This window comes from Xiphophorus maculatus, chromosome 23 (assembly GCF_002775205.1).
Source record: "Xiphophorus maculatus strain JP 163 A chromosome 23, X_maculatus-5.0-male, whole genome shotgun sequence".
Classification (NCBI taxonomy): Eukaryota; Metazoa; Chordata; class Actinopteri; order Cyprinodontiformes; family Poeciliidae; genus Xiphophorus; species Xiphophorus maculatus.
This window is the reverse complement of record NC_036465.1, coordinates 10,614,841-10,641,418: the sequence shown is the minus strand read 5'-3', so window position 1 is coordinate 10,641,418 and position 26,578 is coordinate 10,614,841. Positions and strand designations below refer to the sequence as shown.

Sequence of the window (26,578 nt, the reverse complement as noted above, 5' to 3'; positions counted from 1 at the left end):
TTCAGACCACTTTCTACTCTTCTGCAGCCTACTGCATGCAGGGTACTACTGTTAAAATCTGTGGATATTATTGACAATAAAACTATAATCATTCTTTTGCAATGCCTTCACTAACTTGTGTGTCAAACTTAAAGCCAAACTCTAATGAGTTTCAAATGCATTTTACAGATTTATACTTCCTGCAGCCTTTCTGCACCCACTTTCATTCATCTTAAAGGGGTGTACTATGTATTTTTCAGGCGTAGGGCCACAATCAAGTAATTGTTGCTTTCAGTTGTTATGATATAAAGTTAAAAAAAAGAGTCAATTTTGCATTTCATTCCCCTTAATGTGCTGCATTCCTGAGGCGCTGTGTGTTTTATTTGGGCCTCAGAACATAAACATTTTAAAAATACTTTCACATACAGGTTTTAAACCTTTAAAATCTTACAATAATTGAAGAAGTTGCTGTCTGTCTCCGTAGACAGCCAAAAGCAAAAGTCGATTATTTAATATTTGTAATAGTTAACAGAAAATATAAACTGTAGAAAAGTTCAAGCTGCAATTACTGACAGAGTATGCTGAGAATATTCTGCCATTCTGTATTGCTTCCCTTCTCAAAGTTTTTTCAAGTCCTTTTTTTACAGCTTGAAAACAAAGAAATACTGATACAAATTTGAAGTTTAAATATTCAAACATTATTGATTTCTCAATGATGATTTTTGTTTGAAGTTACTCTTGGTTTTAAAAAAACATGTTTGTTTCAGTTGGTAAAATTATAAATATCACAGGGTTGGAATATTTCAAATTCCCGTCATGCTTAATGTTTGGGTATTCCATCAACGAACTGGATTGATGTGTTCATGTTCCTGGACGTTCAAATAGAGCCGATGGGGAAAAATATCCAGCGGATCAACATTTTCTCTTTCTAAATGTGTGAAGCCAAAGAAATAACTATCTGCTGGCTGTAGCGCCTGGAAGCATATCTACATTAATCTGGCTATTATTGATGCTTCAAAAATTTTCTGTCTGCATTTTGATGAATAATGCACTCAGCTGCCATTTTGGCTTAGTGTTGTGGATATAAAGTGTTGCTGTTCTTTCTACGATGGTTTACTTTGTTAGTAAAGTTTCTAAAAAAGATGATTCACCTCGGCCTTTGTCACATTGCTTCTCCTTTTAAATGAGTCAGACCTCAGCCTTAGCATGCATGAGTGAAAACCCAAGGCATTTGAATAAATCAAATAAATCAGTGCTCCTAAGTGGGTGTTTACTTGACTGAGTGCAGCCTGTTGTGACCCCAAATGCTTCCAGCCTCCCCAAAGTATAACAAAGATGTTTTGCACTCTTGTGCCCCACTTGGCTATTTTCTTTATTTATGAGTTGAATTTCAGTGTGGCAGCTTTTGGAATGGATTCTCCCTGACTTGTACCCCGGTCATTACAGAAAAAAACTTTCTCTTGCTTCACTGAATAATTCCTTCTGGCACACTAAAACCCTGTTTGCCACAAACACCTTCTCTACCATTTTCCTCTGACAAAACAACAAGGGACTTCAGGCAACAAGGGCTGACTTTTTTTGCCATAGGGCCCATTAGCACTCTCATGTGTGACTAAACATTGTTTTTTGCATGGTTTTTAGTGAAGGCAAAACACAGAAAGCACTTGTCGGTGTGGAAGGCTAAAAGCTTAGATGCAGGAAGAGCTATTCTTAATAGATGTGTTGGGACTTGCATCAAAAATGTAGATGAAATGTTCTGTGTTAAATAATAACATCAAAATATTTTATGTAGGTCACTTACCATGACATTTGTCTTAATGTTTTTGTCTCTGTAAATCAAAGACGCTTCTTTTTGATGGAACAAAATTCAAACACTGCATTTAAAATTCAATATAAATAAATTAGTTTACATAGAGAAGACGTTGTTCTGCTAAATGCCAAGATGCTGGCAAAATTCCTAAATACTGTTTTATCGGTTGTGTAAATGCCTCTGATATCAAAATTTTTCAAGTGTGGCAAGTTAAAACATTATTATTCATGATATTTATGGTGACATTTATTTCTGACTTGACTTCAAATACAACAAATAAACACCCACTAAGCTTTTATTGCATTGAATGCTACACCTTTTTCACATTCTGACTCTAGCATGTTAATTAGGTAGGCTATCTGCTCAAGTTGCCAACCTGCAGCTAGCTGCTTAACGTGCTTAGCTCACTGATTGTAGTTTTGAAACTCCATTCCCATAGTAAAAGTGGTGTCATTAAATGTACCAAAACCTCTTGGCTGCAGATTACTGCAATTGCTGTGTTCTAATCTACACAAAGGACCACACCACTAAACATCTAAAGTGTGAAAACACTCAAAATTGTGGGACTCCTTGGTTGTGTCTCTTCTTGAGCCTGCATAGTCTTTTTTTCCATTTATTTAAAACGAGAAAATGCACATTAATTAACAGAAGCACTTCATCATTATTTAGCCATAAATGTTAATATTCATCTGCTCCCCCTCACAGGTAGATTGTTTAAAGCAAAACTATAACAGAAAGTCTCAGTAAAGTAATTATGTTTTGTACTGGCCAGTTTGACTTGAAGTCTAATCTACTTCTGTTGGTGCTTCAAACCTTAGCTCAGGTTCAACACAGAGTATTTGGATGTTTTTACAACAGAGTTAATGCTTTACTGCCAGGATGGAAGAATGTTAGCCATCACCACTGCTTGTTTCTTAAAACATGCCATATTCTGTCAACTTGTTTAGTCTTAAGCTTTCTCAGCAGGATGCCAAACAACTCCTCCTCCATAAGAGGGTATCTATTATCTTCCAAATTTCATTTAAAGTTTTTTTGTTGTTCTTTGAAAATTTTGACATTACCTCTGTACTGTAGAAACAGGAGTCAAAATAAGAGGCTTTTGTTGGGGAATCAGTTAGATACTTACAAATGATACTTAGAAATGTATTCTAAATGTGGAATAAATACACAAAATGTAGTATTAACAACCTAGATAAAAAATAAAATGTGAGAGTGCTAACTTGGCTTCAAGTATTGAGAAAAACCATGATTACATTAATTGTCATTTTGAAGTCAAGAGTTGCAAAAACTGCTACTTAGACAGGACAGAAAGCCTGGTGGCATAGAGAAATTAGTGACAACATGCGTCACTTGAACTTCAAAAGTGTTTTTACCAGAAGGCATTATAATACTGATGGAAAAAATCAAACAAGGAATGACTTCAGACATGAATGAATATCAAGTCAGTAGAGCTTCTTCATGCTTTGAACCTACATTATTTTTAGTTAGAAATGCACACTTTATACATATATATATTTTTTAAACCCACCAATAAATACTTTCATGTTCTGTACCGGCATAACGTTACCAGGATTGTCGGGAGGGCTGGTGTCTATCATGGGGAAGGAAGTGGTGTACTTTGTAGACAGGTCATCTAGTTAACAAAGGACAGACAACAGTGTATGAAGACACACCACGTCCTACAGCCTGCCATGCTTTTAGCCAGTGGGAAAAAGCTGGCGTACCCCAGCCCTGACTGGGATTTGTACTAAGGTCCTTCTTGCCACGAGGCAACAGTGAAAACAACTGCAAGTATATAACAATAAGTGAATAAAAACTCGACTTTTTGAGTGCTCTAAATGTAGCTGTTTAAGTTACTTGCTCATCAATCAGTCATGTTAAAAAGTTATCGTCCCCCTTCTGCTAGATGATGATCAGGATTCACTCTGAGGTCTTGAGCATACTGCACCAGGATTTAAAGCTCTGACTTCTGGAGAATGACAAGTAGCCATCTGGTTATTGTTCACTCCAGACCTGCATGGGAGTTTCAGCCTGAAATAGCATCAAAGGCGAAGAGATGTCTTTTGAAAGTGGGCCGCTGTATCGAGAGCTATAGAGAGATCTCAATTGAGTTGTCACTCAGGGGTGTCGGTTACGTTTGGATACAGATGCAGTCACGCTCATTTCCCTTTTCATTGAGGAGAAGAGAAATGAAGCCGCATTCATAAAACAAACACAACGAAGGAGCACTTTTTACGAGTATTAATTGACACACAAGGGAATAAGGTCTCTTATCTGCTCTCCTTGAAACTAAGTACAGCCTCTGGGATGTTCTGAAGTGCACTGACAAGGTGTGAGTGTGAAATCCAATCTCAACAATCTAACCCTAATATAAAAACATATTTTTGTCTGGAACTATTTTTTTCAATTAGGTTTTCCATAAAAACACTGAAAGTGCCTCATTGTGAGTGACCATTGCAACAATGTGGTTATGTTTGTATAATGTACAGATTTTTATAAAGGAGTCTTTCAAGCAGCCGCATCCTTAAGAGGTATCAAAAGCTTGATTTCATAATGTTAGCTATTCATCATCAATCTCCTAAGGCCTTTGCTTCAGTCCATTACTTTACAAGTGTAAAGCATTGATGGTCTGAAACAAATTATGGAGCAACTGAGACTTCAGAGCGGTAAGGAAATAAAAACTAAGTAGGTGGCTGCCAAGTACTTGAGAGATTAGAAAGGCATAATTAAGCAAAGACAGCAGAGATTTTGAGGTTATTTTGTCCATTACTAGGCATAAATGACAAGTATATTGACAAGAAGGCTTTAGTGGGTATGGGATTCTCACTGCTTAGTTACCGTCAGTAAATATACAAAAGAATCATGGAATACATTTATAGGGTAACAGAGTATAAGAAACAAAATGATCTGGTTACTTAAGGTAGATAAGCCATACTACAGGATGCTGGATGGTTGAAGTTGAAAGTGCAACTGACGACTTGACCTACATTTTGGTGCTAGTTTAGCTTGGATCTTTAAAAAAAAAACACACACACACGAGGGAGCTTTCTTTCAGGCCACTGATCAACAGTGAGCAGCAATCTGAGGGAGGGAGCATTACTTAATACTGACTACATCTGGATAAAACTGCATCTCTAAGAGGACTTTTATGCTTAACAAAGGTTTATTAAAATGTTTTGATTGCTCTTTGCAAAACATTGGTATAATTTGGAATTAAATCTATTAAAAAGAATGTACTTAGTTTGCTTAAGCTTTTTGTCTCCAGATCTATCGAGGGTGTATCCCGTTTCTTGCCTATTAACCACTGGAGATTGCCACCACCCATCACCAAGAAAATTAATGAGTAAGATAAATGTTGTTTCCTCCCATTTTAATTGGCTGGTAGAGAAGTGATTGTACTGCCAAGTGATTTTGTTTCTTCAAATCACACGTTTTAGTGTCAGTGGGAGTTAAAACTCGGATAAAAAAAGACATTATCTGGATAGTTTAGACGAAAGTGTTTGTAAGCATTTGCTCATTTGGTTGAGGAAACGGGATGTAACACTGTAACACTGAGAACTGAAAAGAGTGTGCTTGGAAGAGTAGCAGGCCTCAAGAAGGACATGTTCCTTTTGGAGCTTGTGAAATGCATGTTTTAATAATACAAAACTATAATTTAAAATCAGATGTGCCAGATTCTACCAATGATTGAACCACACCCCAGAGCTCTTTAAAGGCGGCCATTCACAGCTGTTTCTGTCGGCACTGCGACACACACTCCCAACAGCTCTCAGTGTGCCGTTGTTGAAGTTCATTGGAGCCAGTGAATGTCTCATTAGCCAGGTCTCTGGAGCACAAAACCACATCAACATAGGCTGGATGTTTTTCTGACAGACTGCAAATAGCTTCAGCGACTATTTAAGGGAACGATGAGCCTTTCCAAAGTCATTAGCATTGGAACACCGGTGCCAATCATCACAAATGCTATGCCTGTAATAATGATGCAGGACTTACTCACATAGCCAATATATCCCTAGTACTACACCTCAACTGTTGATGGCTTGATCTGACCAAACCCTACTTGCATTATAGTATCCTGTCATTCAAACGAGAGAACAGATGGTGAGAGCTTAGACTTTACTGTGTCCTTGAGGATAGTAGAAACTGTATGTCTTATAGGGGAAAACTTGGTTCCTTTACTGCCTGCCATGAGTGGTTTGTAGAATTATTGGTTCAATGTTATGCACTTCTCTCCAAGGACTCCCCACATGCATGTGTAAGTGAACATGACCTTATCAACTGCTGGGTTGCCTTACAGACACACAGTTGTTCACTCACTGTATGGCAAAAAGGGCAGGGCCCTTTGACAGCAGAAAGAGGATTAGACTGCAAACCAAAGATTCTTAGTCAATTTAATGGAATAGAGATGAGTGGATGGGAGATTTAAATAAATTAACCTTCAGTGAATTCCCAGAGGCTTGAAGGAATGATGGAGGGGGCCTGAAGAAGAATATTTTCACTGTCAATAATGTCATGAATAGTCATGCCATTCTTGTGCGAGGTAACTTCTGATTGTGTTCAAAGCATGACTTGCATGTTGATTATGTGTATTAACAAACAAGAAAAATTTATTCCCATCTTTGTCTCATCTGTTGCATGGAAGGATTTTTCCATTGTCTATCATCGCTACATGTCTGTGTATTGGCTGAGTTAATGGGACATGCAGAGCCACGTGAATTCATAAATGTACAGTGATATACTCTGATGCATGCATCATTTCAAAATGTCAGCACAACATCAGGGAATAGATTAACCTTTACCAAACTCCCAACTGTAAGAAGCTAATTCTTCCTCCTCAATTATCATGACACTAACTGTCATTGTTTTCCTTGACACCTAAAAATACAAAACTTTGAATATTCTAGATATCCTTACAGCTGTTGAGGTGATAACACATGGCTTAAGCTCATTAAAAAGTGGACAGTTTATTTATTATCTCAATTTTGTCTGCTGTTATTAATGCCAAACACTTCAGAAAAAGTATTTTACTATTTATACTCATGAAAAAAATATTTAGCAAATCTGAACTGTCTTTAACCTACTTAGATGTAATGTACCATACTGTATGGACAGAAACCTCCCAAGTTTAGAAATTCCCTTGTGTCTGAATGGATTAAATCCTTGGAATGTTCTTTTTTCCACTTTGCAGTTGCTTTAGTGATTCATATTCATAGCTTCAGTGTTTTGATCTTTGCCGCCTTGTAATTCTTCACATTTCTGTTTCACTTTACAGACATTATATTGAAAATAGTGAAATATTGATTTGTTGCACATGGACTAGTGGGATGATTTTCCATTTTAACCTATGGCCTCAAAGGAGTGTACAGTGCTTTGCAAATGTATTCACACCCTGGACTTTTTTCCACATTCAGTCAACCACAATTGGCAATCTGCTTTCAGTGTGCTGTGCCTTTCCATGTGAATTACTGTACTGTGATGTATTTAAAAAAATCTAAAATATTTGTAGCTGTAGCTGCAGCAGTCCAAAGACTGAATGCAAATTCACGTTTTTCTACTTCTGTTTTTTGTTTGTTTTGCAAATGGAAACACCCCAGTAAAATACAGTAAAGCTTGAGGTTTCAACATGACAAAATGCAAAATGGCTGAATGCTTTTTGCAAGACACAATGTACAAGTAGAGCCCTGCCTTGCAGCAGGAAAATCTCTTTGGAGTTTGCATGTTTCCCCTGTGCCTGTATGCTTTTCCTTTGGGTATACTGACTTCCTTTCTCGTTCCATCCCTGTTCATTATTAAATTGAACTAAGCGAATGTTTCAAGTCTTTCTCTATTTCACTGATCTCCTGGGAAAGGCTCAAACTTAACATGCTCATCTTGTTCCACCTCTTGGTGAGGACTGTGTCATTGTGCCCTTGGAAAGGAGTAGAATCAGTTCTAGCAAAGTTATGTTTCTAGTTTTTGATTAAAAAGGTTTACCTTTACTTAGATGACACCTGTCATTTCTGAATAGGAGAAAGGACAGGCACCTAAAGCTATCATCTTTCATTACTGATTAACTACCTTGTAATTTCATCGAAAGCTTACAAACTTTATGACTAAATGGGGTATATAACCAGAATTTAAAACGCTGGTTGTTTCCTCTGTAAATATGTAATGTGAATCACTGGCATCCAAAGACAATAAACTACTAATGTGTTGCCCTCTTCTGTGGAAAGGCATTAGAAAAATACTCAGGATGATCCCAGCCATTACTTTTATTAAGATGAGCCTATTGTGCCAGATGATGGCGCTTCTCAGAAACTGATCCCATCTACTCTCAGTTGTTTGGAGAGCCTGTGTTTCTAACAGCTCTTTGTCTTTGCTATAACTGGAGGTGAAAAGCTTCGCTAATAGTCTCTTGAGAATACCACTGCTGCTCGGCATGCTTTGCCATCCATTGCTAAGCCGCTTCAGTAAGACACCTTGTTTATGCATCTGCTAAGGGCACTCATGACTTCACAGTCACCTACCTTTTTAGGAAGGTGTGATCTCACGCCAACATTCCTGGGCGAAAGTGCGCTCTGACGTTCTAAAGGACACCGCGGGCTATAACTGGTGTGACAACTCAATTTATTGTGAGGAATGATGTGTACCAAAACTTTTTTAGCAAGCTCTAATGGTGGTATTGTGTCTTTATGATGTCTGTAACCTTTCAGGATATTGAAGGCTAATTTTGTAAGCTGTTTGTTGACTTGGCAGCTGCCAACAAACAGGAATTTAGTCTGTGACTGTAACAAAAAGGGTCGAGCTTTGATGTTAACTGAATTTTTAGTACAAAATCAGACATTGCTACCACTTCAGGTGTTTGATTCATCACAAATTAAATATAAGGATATTTTAGAAAATGGGGATGTGAATTGGGAATTGAGCTTGCTTTTAGAGGAAGGTATAATTAAAGTACTGCTGTAAATCAATACTTCAGTGCAAATCAGTAATAAGCTGCTACCGCTCCAGTCTTTTTCATGCTGTGAATTGTGTGCACAATTATTAGGCATACTTTAACTCCAGGATGGATAAACTTGAATGCTTAATGGATTCAAGCAGATGTGTATTTGTATCCATGTGAGATATTTATTGGAAAGTTTTGAGTTGTTTTATAATTCTCACCTAGAGATTAAAATACAAGTGAGATGTGAAAATGTTTGTTTCATTTAATTGCATAATAATTCTCCACAATAATAGTTATCTCAGCTTTCTTGGGAATATCTGTCTCTCATTTCAGTGGTTAGCTCATTAGAGCAACTAGTATTGCTAAGACAAAAGTTTGTCGTTGTTCCATCGAGAACATATATCCTAACCTTAGCTATTCTCGAAGAAAAATTACTGGATCCCTGGCATTCATTGGGGTTATGGACCTCAGCTACCTGGTAATAATACTAGAAATCACTCAAAAATGTGTTTAACTTATAAAATTATACCTATTTTAATAGTTTAAACACCAAATATGCCTTAATATGTTTTAATGCACACAGCAGACACAACCTCTGCAATACCGCAGAAGCTAACTTCCATGGTTCTCCTTATTTTTGCTCTTTGAAGGGGTATAGCCAATCAGCACCAATAAAAATAAATGGCCTGCCTGGATTGGCTGCTTTGCGAACACGATCCCATAGCATGTCAAGAAGCATTGTGCTTGTAGGCATTTCAGGTTTCCAAACTGCATTTTCTTTAAAATGGCTTATATACTGTATGTTCTGTGAAAGAGTCAACAAATTATACGGAATTCATTTGGAGTCACGTTCTACAATGAAAAAAATCAGCAAAGAGATGAAGCTGTGAATTCTGACCCACGAATAGCAGGGACCACACATTACCAAACACACTTGCACTCAAATCTAAAGAAAATGAAGACATATGTGGGAAAAAAAAAAACATTTTTAAAAAAACAAGTGAGGAAGTTGTCATTTTTGTGAAAGGAGTGGCGCTGAGAATCATTTTGTTAATGAATACCAGGAATAATAAGCTTTATAGTTTCTTTAACACTAATTAAAAAGAGGCAACAAGCTGAGAGTTCACAGTTTTACACATTGAAAGCAGTATTTGTAACAGTATTATAATTATCCTTTTGTGTATATCTCTCTTCACTTTACAAATTGTAATGGTGAAAAATTTTGAGAGGGGGTTTTCATACCTGTTGAAAACTGTGAATACTATCCAAGTATCGTTTTAAGCTGCCGTCAGTCAGCTGTGAATGCAGCCTTTTGAAACTGCAAGATCACAATGAAGATAAATTTAACTGTTAAACTTCCACAATCTTTGGTTATTTTCAGGACACAGAATTTTAAAAACTTTGGTCTCATTATGGTCCTAAACCCAATCGTTCCACCTTGTTCAATTGTTCCTGCTTAGTATGGAAAGTCGGTCTTCACCTTTCTGCGTAACAGGTGTGTTTTCTCAGCCACTTTGCCTGTTTGAGGATATAAGTCAGTGAAGCAGAAAGGCAGTTTGATAGACAGAAAAGGTTTACTAATGAAGTGTAAAAGTCAGGGAAGCTAATATATTTCTGCGGTTGAAAACATGTTATGTTAATGCCGTATGCCACCATCTGGCCCCTTGTCTTGCTCTGGTTATATAAACACAGCAGTCTGCATGGTCAGTAAGTTTCTGAGTTCTACATTAGGTTAATAGTCTGCTGCTTCGGGTATTCCCCCATTGATGCCCTTCCTCTCCGCATTGAGCTGATGCACATTTCCTTTTGCAATGCATTATTCATCCTTTACCGTTGAGTTATTAGCTGATAGGAATTAGATGAGGCATTACAGGAGAATTATACAAATGTGCTGCTAAGAAAATTAGCGCAGCTCAGTGCTGTGCTCTCTGACTGAAAGATCATAAGTTCAAATCCTGAACCTGCCAAAAACCCTTGATGCATTATTAAAGACTAATTATATCAACATTATTTAATGGATCCTATTATGAAATTGAGTGTTGGAGCAAACATGATTATACCTTTTAAAAATAGTGGGACTGGCATGTGGGATAGAATTCATTTAATATTATTTTGGATGTCTTATGGTACACTCTCATTGAGATGAGGCACCGTATTTGCTGTACATTGCTTTGTAAGGGATTTTTTCTCTCCCTATGCCCTTAAAAATTAACCATAATTTATCCAAATGCCTCGTTTACATTTTTCAATCTTTTGTCTCACTCAAAATTAGGTCATAAAAGAATATTAAGATAATGTGTGAAGTTTGTTGACAGAGTTAGAACTGTCCATTTCAGCATCAAAATGCATCAAAAAAGATATTTTTATTTTTATTTTTGTTCTTCCACCGTTCCTGCTGGGAGATACTGTATGTCACATGCTGACGTTGCAAAATAAAATCTAGTCCTATTTCAGCCTGTTTCTAGGCTAATGGACATGGAGTTACAAATATCTGATTGTGTTTTTGTGTGTAGGTACACCTGAAGGGAACAAAATGCAACTTGGTGCGCCATCAGTGTACCTTAACAATGAAATGCATTAAATTGGAACATCACATTGTCCCTCATTCTGCAAGGGAATACACAGTACAGACTCTGATTGAACTCCAAGGTGGTCATATGCCGAGTTAATGACCCACTGACTTTTACCGTGTATTTTAATGTGCCTGTGCTCGCCTGGCTCTCCATCATTAGTGCTGCATGTTATTAATGTGTCCTTGATATGAGTGGGTCACAATAATTTGCCACATTTCTGTGATTGCATTTTCACCACATAAAGTTTGTCTCCATTTAGCAGTTTCATTGCCTTAATTTATTCTGCAGCCACTCTGTTCGGGCTCCTCCTGTCTCCACCCTGCCTCCTGGTATTTATGTTCTTCCTCCCCCAGGGAGTGATACTCGCTGACATTGCTCCTCCCTCCTGGCCAGATGTTGAAATTTAAACAGGCCATTCATCAGCCAGCAGATACATGAGTAGCAGGAGAGACGGGGGCAATGACCCTGCAAAGACGTTGTTAATATGCAGGTTTACACGCCTGTGCTGAAAGCGTTCTGTTCTAAAGACACGTACGGGGCAGGAATGGACGCTCGGTTCAGCTGAAACTCGCAGAACTGAGCGTCAGGCTGATGATTAAAATGTTTCATTTCCTCTGTGTCCAATCTTCACACTGAATTACTGTGGTTACTTAAGAGCCAGATGAGATCTTGGATTTCACTCAAGATTTTCTGGTCACATAAACTCAAGTAGATTTAGTTTTAAATTACAGGAAATGTCTTTCTTAATTCTTTATACAACCTCGGTGCCACATTCATAAAGTTATATTCCTAAGGGAGAAAAATCCAGGAAATTTTTGGGTATGCCTTCCAGTGGGAGCAGAAGTGAACATTTTGTCCTTCATGACCTGTAATAGGACATTATCCCCTGAAGCTGAGTGGTATTTCCCTACCAGCTGTTCAGTGTTGTCTCAATCTTTCCACTGCTTCTCTTCTGCTCTTTTCCTGGGAACTTCTTCCTGCCTTTAGTGACTGAGAGCTGTCTCCCTTAATGTAAGCCGTATCTGTTTATTGGTGACAGAGTTAACATTGCCTGAGTAATGGATTTGTTTCACTCTAGAGGATTGACGGTCATCTGTAAATAAGCGTGACAGATGGATTTTCGGTAGAGATCGACTGGCGAGATGTGTGAGAGCCCAGACAGGAGATCCATTTAAACTGAGTCTGCAGCAAATGCAGACCCACAGATCTGCCACCCACACATTCAAAGTATTTGAATCCCTTATGTCTCATGTTCTTATCACTATATGCAAGCAAATCTTCAGCTTCTCCCATAAGGTGACTGTGAGGCAAAATGGTAATCAAAGTATTCATACCCACTGAATCATTCCACATTTTTCCATGTTGCACCACAAACTTTCATGTAATTTATTATAAATGCAATGTGGGAATGTTTTCAAACATTTATACATACAAAAATTAGAATATTGTGGCAAGCCTTCTTGTTCAGCCCACTTTACTCTGATGCCCATAAATAAAATGCAGCTTCACCGGTGTGCAAATTTGTTTTTGTTTTATATGATTTCAACATTTTTAAGGTCAAAATCATTTAATTTTTATAATGAATTTATGCATTGCCTGTTGAAACCTACAGTAGATGCTATTGCTGCTGTTTTTATTGCTATCTCTCTTCATTAATTACAATGACAACAAATGGAGCCAAATAGAAGATAATCGTGGAAGGAAACTTTTAAGAAGCTGGTGAAGTCTTAAGACTGGGGCGGAGGTTCATGTTTCAGCAGGACAACGACCCTAAACATACAACCAGAGCTTGAATCAAAGCAACTGTCTGTGTTGAAATGACTGTCAATAAATATCTTGAAGTCTTTAGTTCTAATATCACAATATTTAAAGTCCAAGGAATATAAATAATCCTGCAAGTCTCTGTAAAACTTTATGTGAGATTAAATAAATATGAACACACAAGAGAACATATTTGTTGACAGCAGCTTGAAAGTTTGATAACATTTGAAATAGAAACTTAATAGTTTGCAGCTTAATTTCTTGTTTTATTTGCTTTGTGTAACTTAATTGTTAGTCAGTCTTGCTTCTGGCTGATTGAAGTCATAAAGCGTAAAAACAGATGACACCGTCTCATTTGGGTTGTTGCTACATGGAAACCACATTAATATGGCTATTTTTAGAGCTCTGCTGAAGCTGCAGGAGTCTGGATCTCCTGCTCATTTGTGCCACAGAGGGAAAATAAATTTGAGCACAAAGAAATGTAATAAATTTTTCATGAATGTAAACTGAATCTTTCTAGGATTCTGCTCTGCTCTGACAGGAAAAAGTGAGACATTAGACAGAAAACACAATTTAACTAGAAAAAAAAGACTCAGGAAAGTTAACTGTTTTTTCATGTATGCTCATTGTCTTATGTTTGTATTTTGGACAGTGTGATAAATATTAATTTATACTTTATGCTTAATAAAACATCATTTAACGTATGCACAGTTTACAGTTGAATGAGCAAGAAATGTTGGTTTTATGAAAGTGAAATTTCTGTATACAATAGATTATTCAAATATCAGCGCTTTTACATGGAAACATTTTAAGTGTTTTTAAATACCCATACTGCCGACTTTATCCCAAAAATTTTTAAGAGAGTCAGTTTGGTCTGTTCTTTACTGACCTGAGTCATGATCTTTTAATGGATTTCTGCTTATAAAAGATAAATTACTGCTATGCTGGAACTTATATTTTTCTAAGAGGCCTTTTACGTATTGCAGTGATTCCCAAAGCTGATCCTGAAATTCTGCCGTCCTTTTAGTTGTTTCCCTGTGGCCGCACACCTCATTTAAATGAACAGGCCATTAACGGTCTGCTGTGGAACTTCATTGCATGCAGAGGGGGAAGAACAGTTATTAGATTCGGGTGTGCTGGAGCGAAGAAACATCTAAAACATCCCAGATAATGGACCATGAGGACCAGGATTTAGGACCTCCTAAACGAATAACTTCTTTATGCCCATTTTGTAGTTGCCGGTTATTTTATTTTTTGTGATTTCATGCTTTTTTTTGTACAGTTTTGGTCCTTTTGAGCCTGACTTCTAGGTTTCATAAAGGAAGCATCCTTGAGATGTTTTGTGCTGACAATAGCACAAAAATTATTATTTTTCATTACAAATGTGTGCAAAACCGTGTCGATATTTTGCAAAAAAAAAACAAATTCGCAATTGCGTTGTTTCCATCTAATAAGAAATGCAATTAAAATCACACAGTAATAAATTTGTTCACGTACTAAGTCATTAGAAAACACTCCATCATCACTCCACTCCATCATCATCCTATCACTTCCTGTCATTGTATTCATCTTTTCTGCCTGTAGTAACAGCTGGTTTTTGATCATATGAGTGGTGTGATGCAAAATAAGTGTTTCCATTGTTGTTTTTAGAAATACACTAATTTCAATACAGACTCAAATCAATTTACATTTATTTATATAGCACATTTCAGCAAAAAAACAGTTATTAACCAAAATCAGCTGTAAACAAATGGGTTTTTAGCTTTGATTTAAAGGAACTTGGTTTTTCAGCAGTTTTGTTTTCTGGAGTTTTTTTTCCAGATTAGTGGAGCTAAAAATAAAACAGAATGCTCCTTCTTCATGTTTAGTTCTGGTTCTGGAAATGCAGAGTAGACTAGAACCAGAAGTCTGGACTAAGCCTGTTGCAATAAGTAATGAATCAATTCTTATTTTTTTCTTGTCTGTCTTTCAGGACTCAACGCTCTGCCCTTCGATCCAGCAACCAACAACGATCCTCTTCAGTTCAACGGTTCTAGTGGTCCACTTGGGACTGAGTGCGCTCCCTTGGATAACACTGCTGAAAACGGCAAAAAGAGAAAGAGAGCCAGCCTCCCTCCAGGTACCGACTACTCCCTCTCAAGTATTCCTCTACAGCAGCAGGATTACAGCATGTTCTTAAATCCTCATCATTTTGTCCTAAGCCATGTCGAATTTCAACCCAAGTGTCTAAAAACTCAACTGGAGGACTGTTCTGTTCGCTCGGGAGAGTTTTTTTTTTTACCTCATCTAGCTTTCATACCTTGCTATTTTCTACCTTCTTTTCTACCAACATTCAGTACCTTAAATGGGAATTGTGGCATAATCCTATTATTGGGTGGCAGTATGGACAAAAAGTGGCTTATTTTTTAGTCTTTGCTGTTTCCTATTACCTTGCCATGTCCTGAGGCTCCAGTTGTCTGGCCTGTTTAGGGGTCATGCAGCTGCTGCAGGAAAACTGCTCCTTTGAGATTATGTGTGTGTACGTGGGTATTTTTGTCTGGATGTCTGTTACCGTGACAACACTGCCTGCCAGTCACAAGCTCCTGCACGCCCTCGGTTCTCCCACACAAAACACTCGACTCGTCACCCAGGGAGTGGCGCAGCGAGAAGATGTACGTGTCCATGTGTTTATGCGAGTTCACTATAATTAAACAGTCATTTGAGTAAGTGGCTGGTCGCATGGTAATGTGTCAAATTAAAGAAGGACTTTCTAATTAAAGAATTAAAGAAGTTCTGACTAATTAATTGCTTTATAAGTAGACAGAAGAAAGCCCCTCAGACAGGGAGGTGGCGTGCCATGTTCTCTGCTTCTGTGGCCATGATAATTGGTCTGGCTTAATAACGTGCAATTAGAAAAAAAAAAAACCTAATCAACTTTTTATCATTTCTTCTCGTCTTTACTTGGATAAGTTCATGAATTGATAGCTATTTGATTTTAATTCACTGATACAGGTTTACTGTTGCTGTAACTATCATGGCTGATGGTAAAACTATTAATTATGATTGGAACGAATGATGCTCATGTGTACCGCATCTTTTCTGTATTCTCTGTTTGTTAGGAATATGAAATATGTTTTTTGTTTCATTAGAGATATAGCATGCCCATCAAATGTATCATATTTAATTATGTTGCAGCTACAGACATCAGTGTATTTATCTGGATTTTATTGCATAACCGTGAAGTGAAATGAAAAAATATTCCATATTTATCATTTTTACAAATACAAACATGTGAATGATGGCGTGCATTTGTTTTTAATGTTTGAATCAATGTACCAATGGTTACTTTTTAGAGTTAAAGTAGTATGTTTCAGCGAGTTCTAGTACATTTGTAGACCAAAATCTCTGCCTTTGTAGCCATGAAAAGATTTAGCAGTCACAGACATTTATAACAGGTTGCTGTTTTTTAGTGGATTTAATTGTAACTTTACAAGATGGGCAAACCAAGACCTGTGCAGTTATGAGGTGGAAGAAAGATTTTACAAAATTTTGAACATTTTCACATGTGAAACTCTAAAAAGTGTGGTAGCATTTGTAGTCCGTCAATATTTTGTAAAATGTTCTATTACTGTATTTACCACTGCATTTTAGCCTATGTCTCTACAAACTTGCAGGTGTAGAGACGATATTGTTGCTAGTGCTTCTTTTCAAAAGTGGTTGAGTTTCATCAGATTGTGTCTGTATGTTTGGGTACCCTGCTGGAAGGCAAACCTTCACACCAGTCTCAACTCTTTTGTAGCCTCTAACAGGTTTTCTACCAGGATTACCTGTCTTTAGCTCCATCCATCTTCCCAACAATTCTGTCCACTTTCCCTGTTCCTGCTGATAAAAAAAATGCTTGCTGTCCCCCTCTAAATGGCTTCTAGCAAACCACAAACAGGACTTTTCTGTGGCTTTCTTGCAATAGTAGCTTTCTTGTTTTCAATCTTGTTTAAAGGTCAGATTTGTGGAGTGCAGGACTAAAAGATGGCAAATTGCCCCACCAGAGCTTCGGATTGCTGCAGCTCCTACAAGGTTACCATGGTGAATCTTGTCTGCTTCTCTGAATAATGTTCTCCTTGCTTGGTCTGTCACAGCTTGAGACATTGTTTTGCTACCTCACCCTTCCTTAACCTCTCCAAAACATTACCTTTGTCTTGTTCGCAGTGTGCATTGACCTTTATGGTGCTGTTTGTTCATTAATGTTCTCTATAAAACCTCTTGAGTCCCTCACAGTAAAGATGTATTCATAATGTGACTAAATTACACACAATTAAACTCTGAATTGATAATTATGTGATTGCTAAAACCAAGTGGAGAAGTGCTTCCAGATGAAACAGAGGCGAGTACTTTTGCAAGGCTTTTTACTTAAATAGCAAAGAAAAGATTAGATGTAGGACGATAAATTATGATGTCTGTTCATAAGGTTGTTTTTTTATGACAATTTGACTCATTCTTATGAAAAACAAGTATTTGAGGAGCTTCATGGGAAATAACTTGAAGTGCCTGCTGTGTTTCATAAAAAAGAAAACATCATTGTAACCGCTATAGATACATTTTGTGAAGAGACAGATCAGTTTAAGTGTTGGGAATTATGGTCTCCATTCAATGCTGTGATTTATATATGAGCAGTTGCCCTCTGCGGCTCTGACAGCTTGCTATCACATCATTAGTGTGACTCTAAATGACTGTCAGTGCCACCAGTGCAGGATTTTCTCTGCCATTATTGTTGCTGAAATTGAGAATATTTTTGCTTTCTTCTGCTGTGATGGGGTACCGTGTGATGGCTGTGAGAATATCCAAAACGCTAATAAGACTGTGTACCAGTTTGTAGAATTTGTACCTTTGGATTGGAGATTAAACTGTACCAGAGGACACATGTAACCAACCAAACACACTGTAGTCCTTCAGAAAGTAACACTTTGAAGTTATTGAGCATCACAACCATGCTTTTCTAATTTTGTGTCTTTTAAAAGCAGTGTATACACAACATCAGTTTTAGGCTCATTTTGAACGAGAGTAAAGGCGCGCCTAATCACATTCTGCTGTGAGGAAAACCTGAGGCTGACCCAGAATGCTGTTAAGAAAATGGATGCATTGGTTCCCCTCCTGGACCTGTCAACTCCACAACTGACTGGATGGATGGATGGATGGATGGAGAGCTACAACTATCCATTATTTTAGTTATTGATGATTCAGATGGTTAATCAATTAATCAGATATAACCACATTCTGCAGATTTCTCATTTTACCACTTAAATCTTTTTTGACAATATTGGAAATATATTAAAAGACACAAATAAATAAATTATTCAATTTATTTTTAAAAAAAGAAATAAACGTGTATTGCCTAAAATGCCAAAGCAGCATTTCGATTGTAAACACCTAATCATTTGCAGATTAATCCGTGAATTTTTGGATTAAGTTATTAACAATTAGAAAGAAAAGGTGCTTAATCTGAAATTTTATTTTTACAGAATCTGAACCAGGTGAAGCTAAATCTGCCACTTGAGGAGTGGTGGGTTGAACAGATTTAAAGAAAAAAAATTTCTTTTCAAAATGTTCATATTTTTGTACAGTTTTGTACAGTTTTTTATTTTTGTACAGTTTTTATTGCTGCTCTGTGGTGTTCTTTTAGCAACTGGCCTTTTTTAGTCTGTACTACAATTAATCGATTAATAAATTAGTTGGTGATTATTTCAATAATTGATTCATCACGATAAAGCTGATTAATTGTTTAAGCCATACTGAAATAAAAGAATGGATGCAAAGATAAGTGGATGGATGGTTTTAAAATGGGACTGATGCATGGATAGATAGATGCATGGATGAATAGATAGATTCGGTTCCCTGGATCTTTCTCTATTTTTACCAGGTCAGTGGTCAGTTGCATGAATATGAGACAATTATTGTAATTATTTCCTCTTTCACAGTGAAGATGTAGAGGTCAATCAGGAATGTCAGATCGTTGCTGGATTTGTGTTAGACAGCAATTTATTTCTGCTTCCTTTAATTTTCTCATTTTGATGTAATTATCAGGTTAGAAGGTCAGAAGCAGTTTAACAAAACAATACTTGCAGCCCTCAAGCCTGTGGTGTCATATTTATTATTATGGTCCTCTTTATGATTTCTACTTAAATGCAGAAGCTTTAGCAGTATTTGACTTCGCTGTGCTCCGTGATCTAAGCCTCATATCTGTGACGTCTCTGTGATGAAGTTTAATTACAAATTTCTTTGACTTGACCTGCCATAATCAGAGGGTCTGTTGATGCTTCCTTGAAACCTTTGAAGTACTGCAAGGTCTGTCAAGGTCTAAAGCAAATCAATGTGAGGACTTTACTCTCTTATAATTTTAGATTCTGTCGAGCTCCTGATTGTCTTTGGTCTCAGTCAGGTGCTTCAACCCCTCATTAACAACCCGATTGACCAAGTGCCATTAAGGAACAGTTATGGATTGTTTTTTTGTTTTTCTCTCTTCTCTCTTTGCAACATTACTGCGCCTGTAAATCTTTTGTGCATATTTACAGCCATTGAGGCTCCAGGTAACTAATTTAAGAGATTTAAAAAACAAACTGATATGATCTTCAAAGGTTGATTTTCATCCTTTTTGCCTGATTATTTATTGATGTCCACCAACGTTTTTACTGACAGAGCAGCACAAAGCTGGAAGCAAAGTTTATACATGGGTTTTAAATTTTTTAAATAAATAGCTGCAAGAATACATGATTGTCAAAATTAACCTTTCATGCATTTATGTAGTTTGCAACAAGGAAACATGGCAAACGTGTACAAGAAAAGCCTCTGGGTAAAATTTACTCACAGAATCTCATTCTAGCAAGCAGCAAAGTGGCTAGATTAATTATAATCGTGTTAAAAATGAACCAAAAAAGTCGAGACCAAATTTTATGGAAAGTTCTTTGGCAAGACTTGAACATATGTGTGTGGTTATTCTCCATCTAATGTGACAGAGATTCCGAGTTTTACAAAGAAGTGACAGAGATTTGAGTCCCTAGAGGTGCAAAGCTGATAGAAACATACTTCAAAAGACTTCCAGCTTGAAGAACCATGTAGACCATGAGTCATTCTCCTCTAACTTCACAAATGTGCACTACTACTATGTTTTTCACATAAAGAATGACAAAAAATATATATAAAATACACTAAAGTTTTTGGATCTGATGTGACAAAATCAAAAAGCTCACTGGATATAATCATTTTTGTTCGACACTATATGAAATGATGAGCTGTCAGCTGCTGTAAACTAACAAAACGTCTCAAACGTTTGAAGCAGAGTTCATATTCTGTTCACAGAGCCTTAAAATAGACACTCACTCGACACTCAGTGTAACTAATTATACTTTAAGTTCAGGGAGAAAAAAATAGTTCCTTAGAATTTAAGTGATTGCAAGACTGGAAGGGCTGTGCTTAACTGTCTCAGTCCTTTAATATCAAATTCATGAATATTAACACTTTCTTTTAATCAAGCATTACATTTTTATGCGTTTTTTTCCCTCTAAACAAAGAGGCGAGGTACTTGACCACCATCTTTGCCCTTTATCCTCTCTGTTTGTGGACACTCAGTGTGCCTCTGTGTGCTTGTCTTTTATTAATTCATAATAAGTGGGGCCTTGGGGCTGCAGAGATTTCCCTACTCTGTTCTCTGTTATTTTTGTCACTTTCTCAACGCAGCTAGAGACGGCCATTTCCCCCTCAAGTCCTGCTGTGTTTGAGCTGCAGGCAGTAAACGGAATGAGATTTTGAAATGATGCACAATTTTTTAAGAGGCAATATCCCCCCCCCCCCTTCGATGAATTTAAATTAGCAGGATCCTTGCAAGCCCACACCAATCTTCACTTTTGCCTTTATAAACAAACTTTGCATCCAGAGAAGCATAAGGCAGAAATTAAAACATTTTTGAAGTTATAACTTGTTATGAAGTAAGTTGCTTGGATTGGAGAGTGGTATTTATTTTTCAGGTGAGAGCAAGGAGAGTCCGAAGCTCTGGGAGGTTCTGTCAACTACAGTAATGAGGTGTTTTTACTCACTGCACATAAACCTTGCCTGCAGCACTCGTCTGCTAACTTTCTGTATCCATGCAGCCCTTGATAGGTCAAAGAGAGTGCAAACACATTTCCTTTTGGTGGGCGGAGGGGATTGGATGTGGACAGAAGGCTGCAATATACCCTGCATATTACATTTATTGACACCCCTGGTAAAGATGTGTCAAAAGTTTCAAAGTAACATTTTGTATTTATTTATTTATTTATTTTATTTTTTGCAGTTTTAGAATCTCACAGTGAAAGTTTTAGAAGAATCCAACCATTAATTTGAGAACATTTCCCCAAAAGGTTAAAAAATCTGACATTAAAAAAATATATATTTTTCAGCAAAGGTGATACAGTTTTGCACACTTCTGCTTTCATTACTTCACACTGTAAGTTTGCCAGTAAGTCAGTGTAGTCTTCTGCTTTAACTTTTCAGAAAGTTAGTGGTTACAGACAGAAAGATTTTTGACCACCTGTCATCACATATTCCTCCTAAATCACCCAGAGTCCTTGGTTCTCTTCAGGTCTCTTCAGGTCAACCCAGGAACCAGGCATCTGAATTTATGCCTGGAAGCCTGATGGCTTTGGAAAAAATGGTTGTTTTTGTGTTTGGTGAATTGTGTCTGTGTTGATTTGGCTGTAAGGCTCAGTGATTATTTCTGTTTCCCGGCAGTTTTCCTGTCATAAAAATCTGTTTAATCAAAGACACCAAGAAGGTTTCCAGACCTTTTACAACATCCGCACCACTGTAGGAGCATTCACCTTCTAAATTTATGCATTAGGTTAAGAAGCTCATTTTTAGTGTTAAACTTTTACTGGGTGACTCCACATTTTAATGTTTTTGGTATTAGGAGAAACCTATTTTACTACCCACATCATTTACAGACAGCTAGTTGGCATATAGATGCTGTTAAATAGAAACCTGGTGAATCCCAGATAAATATGGATCCTCATCCAGCCTACTGTCCTGAGGCTAAATAACATGGACTTGTGTGTGTGAAAGTCACTGATTATTATTTAAGTTTCTTGAAACTCTTAACTTAAGAAGAAGTAAATTATAAATCGTAAAATGTTTCAGTTATTGTTTTATTTAAAGCATTTACCTTAATGTGGGATTTATCTTGATGGGCTTTTTTGTCACTGCTGGAATTTTATGAAATTACTGGATGAAGTTTCTTCATCTTACAATGAATAAACTATTAAATAATTATTTAAATGTGGCATTTAAAAAAAATAGAAATACAGAAATAATTTATTAACATGGAATTAATTATTGGTGCCTCAATTATTCATGTCAAGATTTAATCAAATATTTTGTGTTCCACAATTCAGGCTTCATTTTCCAAATTGACCCAGAGTCATTGCAAACTTGGAAGAAGCCAATCAGATGCCAGGGTCTCTATATTAGCTGTCTTAGTCCCGCCCACTGATTTTGATCGGTGAAATCGAAGATTTTAATTTATTCATGATGTACTTCAGCACAGGGACATGAAAAAATTAATTAAATTATGCAATAATTGCATATAATTTCTAAAATAAAATCAATTAATTCTATATACAGTATATTTAATTCTGTATGAAAAGTATTTCTGTATTAATTTCCATTTTCTTAAATAAATTGATACATTTAAATAACCACTTTGTAAGTTCTTTACTTATTGTAATTTGACACGTAGAGCACCATATATATATATATATATATATATATATATATATATATATATATATATATATAAAATGTATAATATGTTCAACATAAAGACTGCTGCCACTGAAGTCTGGCTCCATTTCTGTGCCGTAACAAATAACCGCTTGATAAAGCTCCACCAAGCAGAACATTTGGCCTTTTCTTGAATGGGTTTCATGTAACAAGGTTGTTAGACGGGAGGAAAAAGTGCTGAGTAGTGATCAGAGCAGAGGTGTATTTTCGAACCTGAGGCCTGTTGTATGGATTTATCCAGAGCATTTTTAATACCGGCATTGCGTTGATCAAAATCGATCAAACTTTTAACACAAATGCCAATTCACAGGCAATAAGAGAATTGTGCTCTCACCAATCAAATCGCTGATGCATTAACCTTTCCTGGGAGCCAAGCGAGGGGGGATTGAATAAAAATGCTATTGATTCTGCAGGCGAAAGGTTAATGTCATTGAGCTGATGAAAATAAGAATGCAAGTTGTGTTGGTTGGCTGTTTTAATACTTACCAGACAGCTGCTACAGCATTATATCACATTTAGCAGTCATTGTGATTCAGCGTGTATTTGTAATTGATATGCTGAGTTTTTCTGCGGTACAAAACATTTTCACAGTTTGGACGTCAAGGCAGGCATTAGTCCTGTGAGGGAGAGAGAATGCTTTTCTCTTTCTGATTTACTGGTAGTTGTTGTGCTGCTGCAGGTGGCTCTGGCAAAGAAACAATGCAAGACTGTCCAGCTGAAAAGGTAAACCTGGCTCAGTGGGACACTGTCTGAAATGATGCCAAACACACACATTCTGAGACTTAGACTTAGACTGACTTTATTGTCATTTTGCATGCACAGAGTGTACGCTTCTCTGTAAGATTACAGTGTTGCACAAGAAGGGCAGTTTTACTCCTGATTGTCGTTACCACTGGAACAACAGTGACTTGTTGTAAACCATGCCGTTGTGTTGTGGCATCTGCTGGAGGTATTTTAAAGGTGAGAACTATGAGGGAAATCTGTTCTCAGGGTTTGTATTAGAAATTCTCAAAGCTATTTTGTCAGTATAAGGTCTGTGAGAGCGTGCAGTTTATACCCGGTCTCTTTCCCTCTCTGGCCTTCTTGTGATAAATGGTTTTCAGCTTCACTGAGTTTCTCTTGTGTGGAGCACCAAACACCAGAGAGATGCACTTCGCTAAACTGAATGTCGGCTCATGTTCTCATACAGTGCAGTAAAAAAGTTTCTGGCATTATGTGCTGCAGTATTTCTTTTTTTTTTTTTATCTGTGATCTCTTTTTCTAAGATGATGAATTAGAGCCTAAAACAATGTAGTGTGGTGTAATTCGTAGTCAAGTAGCAGTCAAACAGTGGAAGATAAATAATTCAGAAAAATGTTAAAACTGTCACAGATGACAGTCAGGGTGATGTATGAAGAGGTTGGTGTCTCAAAGAGTTTGGTGTGAAATGAGAATTACTGTGATTTTTTATTTTTTTTAATGCCGTGGTGGAAGTGTTTAATTTCTACTGCAAAGTCCCTCAGTTAAAAGAAACCAAACAGCACCATTTATACACGGTAATTCAAATAGCTTTGAAGAAACGAAGGAACAGAGATAACACACATTAGAAACACGTTTGCATTGAAAGCACAACACAGTTGTACTAAACAGAAATGTGTTTGAGCTGTAGAAGATAGAAACTAAAGGCTAACCCTCCCTTGTTCAATTCAGGAACTGAGTGAGCAGGTCTTTGATGTCTTTAAGCAAGACCTTTCAGTTCTTTATAGATCATTGAGGAGACATTAAATACCATCCCACTGCTAACAGTAGCAGTAGGATAGGTAGTCTTTATGCACCAGTTCACTTTCCTCTCCTCATATTCTTCTCCTTACAACAAAATTCTCATTGATAAGCTCCAAAGTTTTTGAAAGTATCCTGTAGACTGATTACATTGGTCTTGTAAAGATAAAAAAAAAAAAAAAACACCAAGCCGACTGTGAAACATGGAGGGGGCTGCTTTGCTGCATTTGGCACAAAGAACTTTGAGTCTGTCCAAAGCACGATGAAGTCTCAAGACCACCAAAGCTTCCTGGAGCAAAACGTACTTCAGTGACAGAAGACCCAACATCAGACACAGTTCTAGGGTACAAATGTGGGAAAAGGCGTTCAAGAATAGCTGTAGAAAAACAAAAAAACATTCCTAAAAGTCTGAGACCAAATGTAATCTTTTTGAACTTTGTTAAAAAGATGTAAAAATTTCAAAATGTCACGTTTCAGTAACCCCAGCTACTGTTTGCAAATGCAGAGAACAGATTGTTTGCATTAATTACTGCAAAGTGTTGCTACACAGTATCTAATTAAAGTCAAATCTGTTTTTCCAATTAATTTGATTCTTTTTACTATTCAATATTCAATTTAATCAGTAATGACACACTATTGGGTCATATTAGGTCAGTCAAACACACGGCAAACAACCATGCTACATTCCCACCTAAGGGTGATTTAGAGTGAGTAGTAATTGTGCTTTTGGACTGTGGGAGGAAGCCAGAGTACCTGGAGAGAACCCACACTTGGATGGGGAAACCATGCAAACAGGAAGACTGGATTTGAATTCAGGACTTCCTTGCTTCAAGGAAACAGTGCTACCAACTCCTTTCTTCTTCTTATCCAGCATGGGTTACTCTCTCTCTCTCTCTGTTACAAGAGTTCAATTGTTTCCGCGGCTGCTCTGGGAGAGATAAAGTCAGTGCAGAATCTGTGTATGTGTCTCCACGAACAATGTGTCCTCGGTGAAATTGTTCAGCTCATAGAAGGATCCTTTGATCCGAGTTGGAGCAGAGTTATCTGATCCTATAGTCTCGATCTCCTCTCCTGATGATCATCAAGGAAGGAAATTAAATCCCCATTCATCTTTTGTCTTGTTGTATCACTTATCTCCAGTATGTATTTTCTCTTTTAATTGTGCGGCCATGCTCTCTGCCACTTTCCTGCATGCTTCAGTGGTCTGGGATTTTAGCGCTATATCCCCTCAACTGGCAAAGCCTACAAATGTGAACACTAAATAATTCAAGGCAAAAGGGCACTCTGGTTGTCTGTAGGCTCAAGCTGAAGCTAATGGCAAAGCTCTCTAAAGATCCAGCTATACGCCCTCTTCGTTTGTTGCATTTTATTTATTTATCATCTTGCATGATGAAAAGAAAAAGATCAGAGATGTGCACGGCCTACTTGTACTTACTCAAGGTATCCAACCAGATGGGAAAAATACGATGGCTCATGAATTACTTTTTCTTCCTGATGACGACAGCCTGGTTGTTTCGAGGGTTCTAGGATTTCAAGGGTCGTACTGATTTATTGGTCAGTGACTGAAATTTGAACAGTTTCCAGCACTCAAAAATAAAGCTTGTGTTTCCAGGCTAAACAATATTCCTGCATCAGTGCAGCAAGTTTGTACTGATGGAGAAAGACCCAAACATTTACAATGTGTCTCAACAATGTCGGAACAAGTGGGGTTGTGAGGATTAATCCATTTCTAGCTGTTCAAAAAATAATGAATTTGTTTTCGGATTAAGTCTTCCAGATGGAAAACTATTGTCATCTATTGCTGTGTGTTTGTGAGGGTGGAGGGATGAGGGAGTAATTACCGTGGTAACAATAAACACAATCTGAAAAAACTGTAGCTATGGTTGAGGAATAATCTGGAAAACATTTTTCTGCCCCTTGTTAGAGGCTGATGTTGTATGCCAGATTTTTCAAATTTCTCTAAGGATTTTTATTTTTATAGAGTATTAT

General features: G+C 37.1%; 1 protein-coding gene across 4 annotated transcripts in view; it reads left to right on the top strand.

The window, feature by feature from the left end:
- enox2 (ecto-NOX disulfide-thiol exchanger 2) overlaps positions 1-26,578 on the top strand; it is a 193,783-nt gene that overhangs the window by 73,984 nt on the left and 93,221 nt on the right. For all 4 annotated transcript variants that reach the window (XM_023328396.1, XM_023328395.1, XM_023328397.1 and 1 more), the window contains one exon: positions 15,021-15,167. In XM_023328396.1, the coding sequence (XP_023184164.1) occupies positions 15,021-15,167 (147 nt within the window). The remainder of the gene's footprint in view (positions 1-15,020; positions 15,168-26,578) is intronic.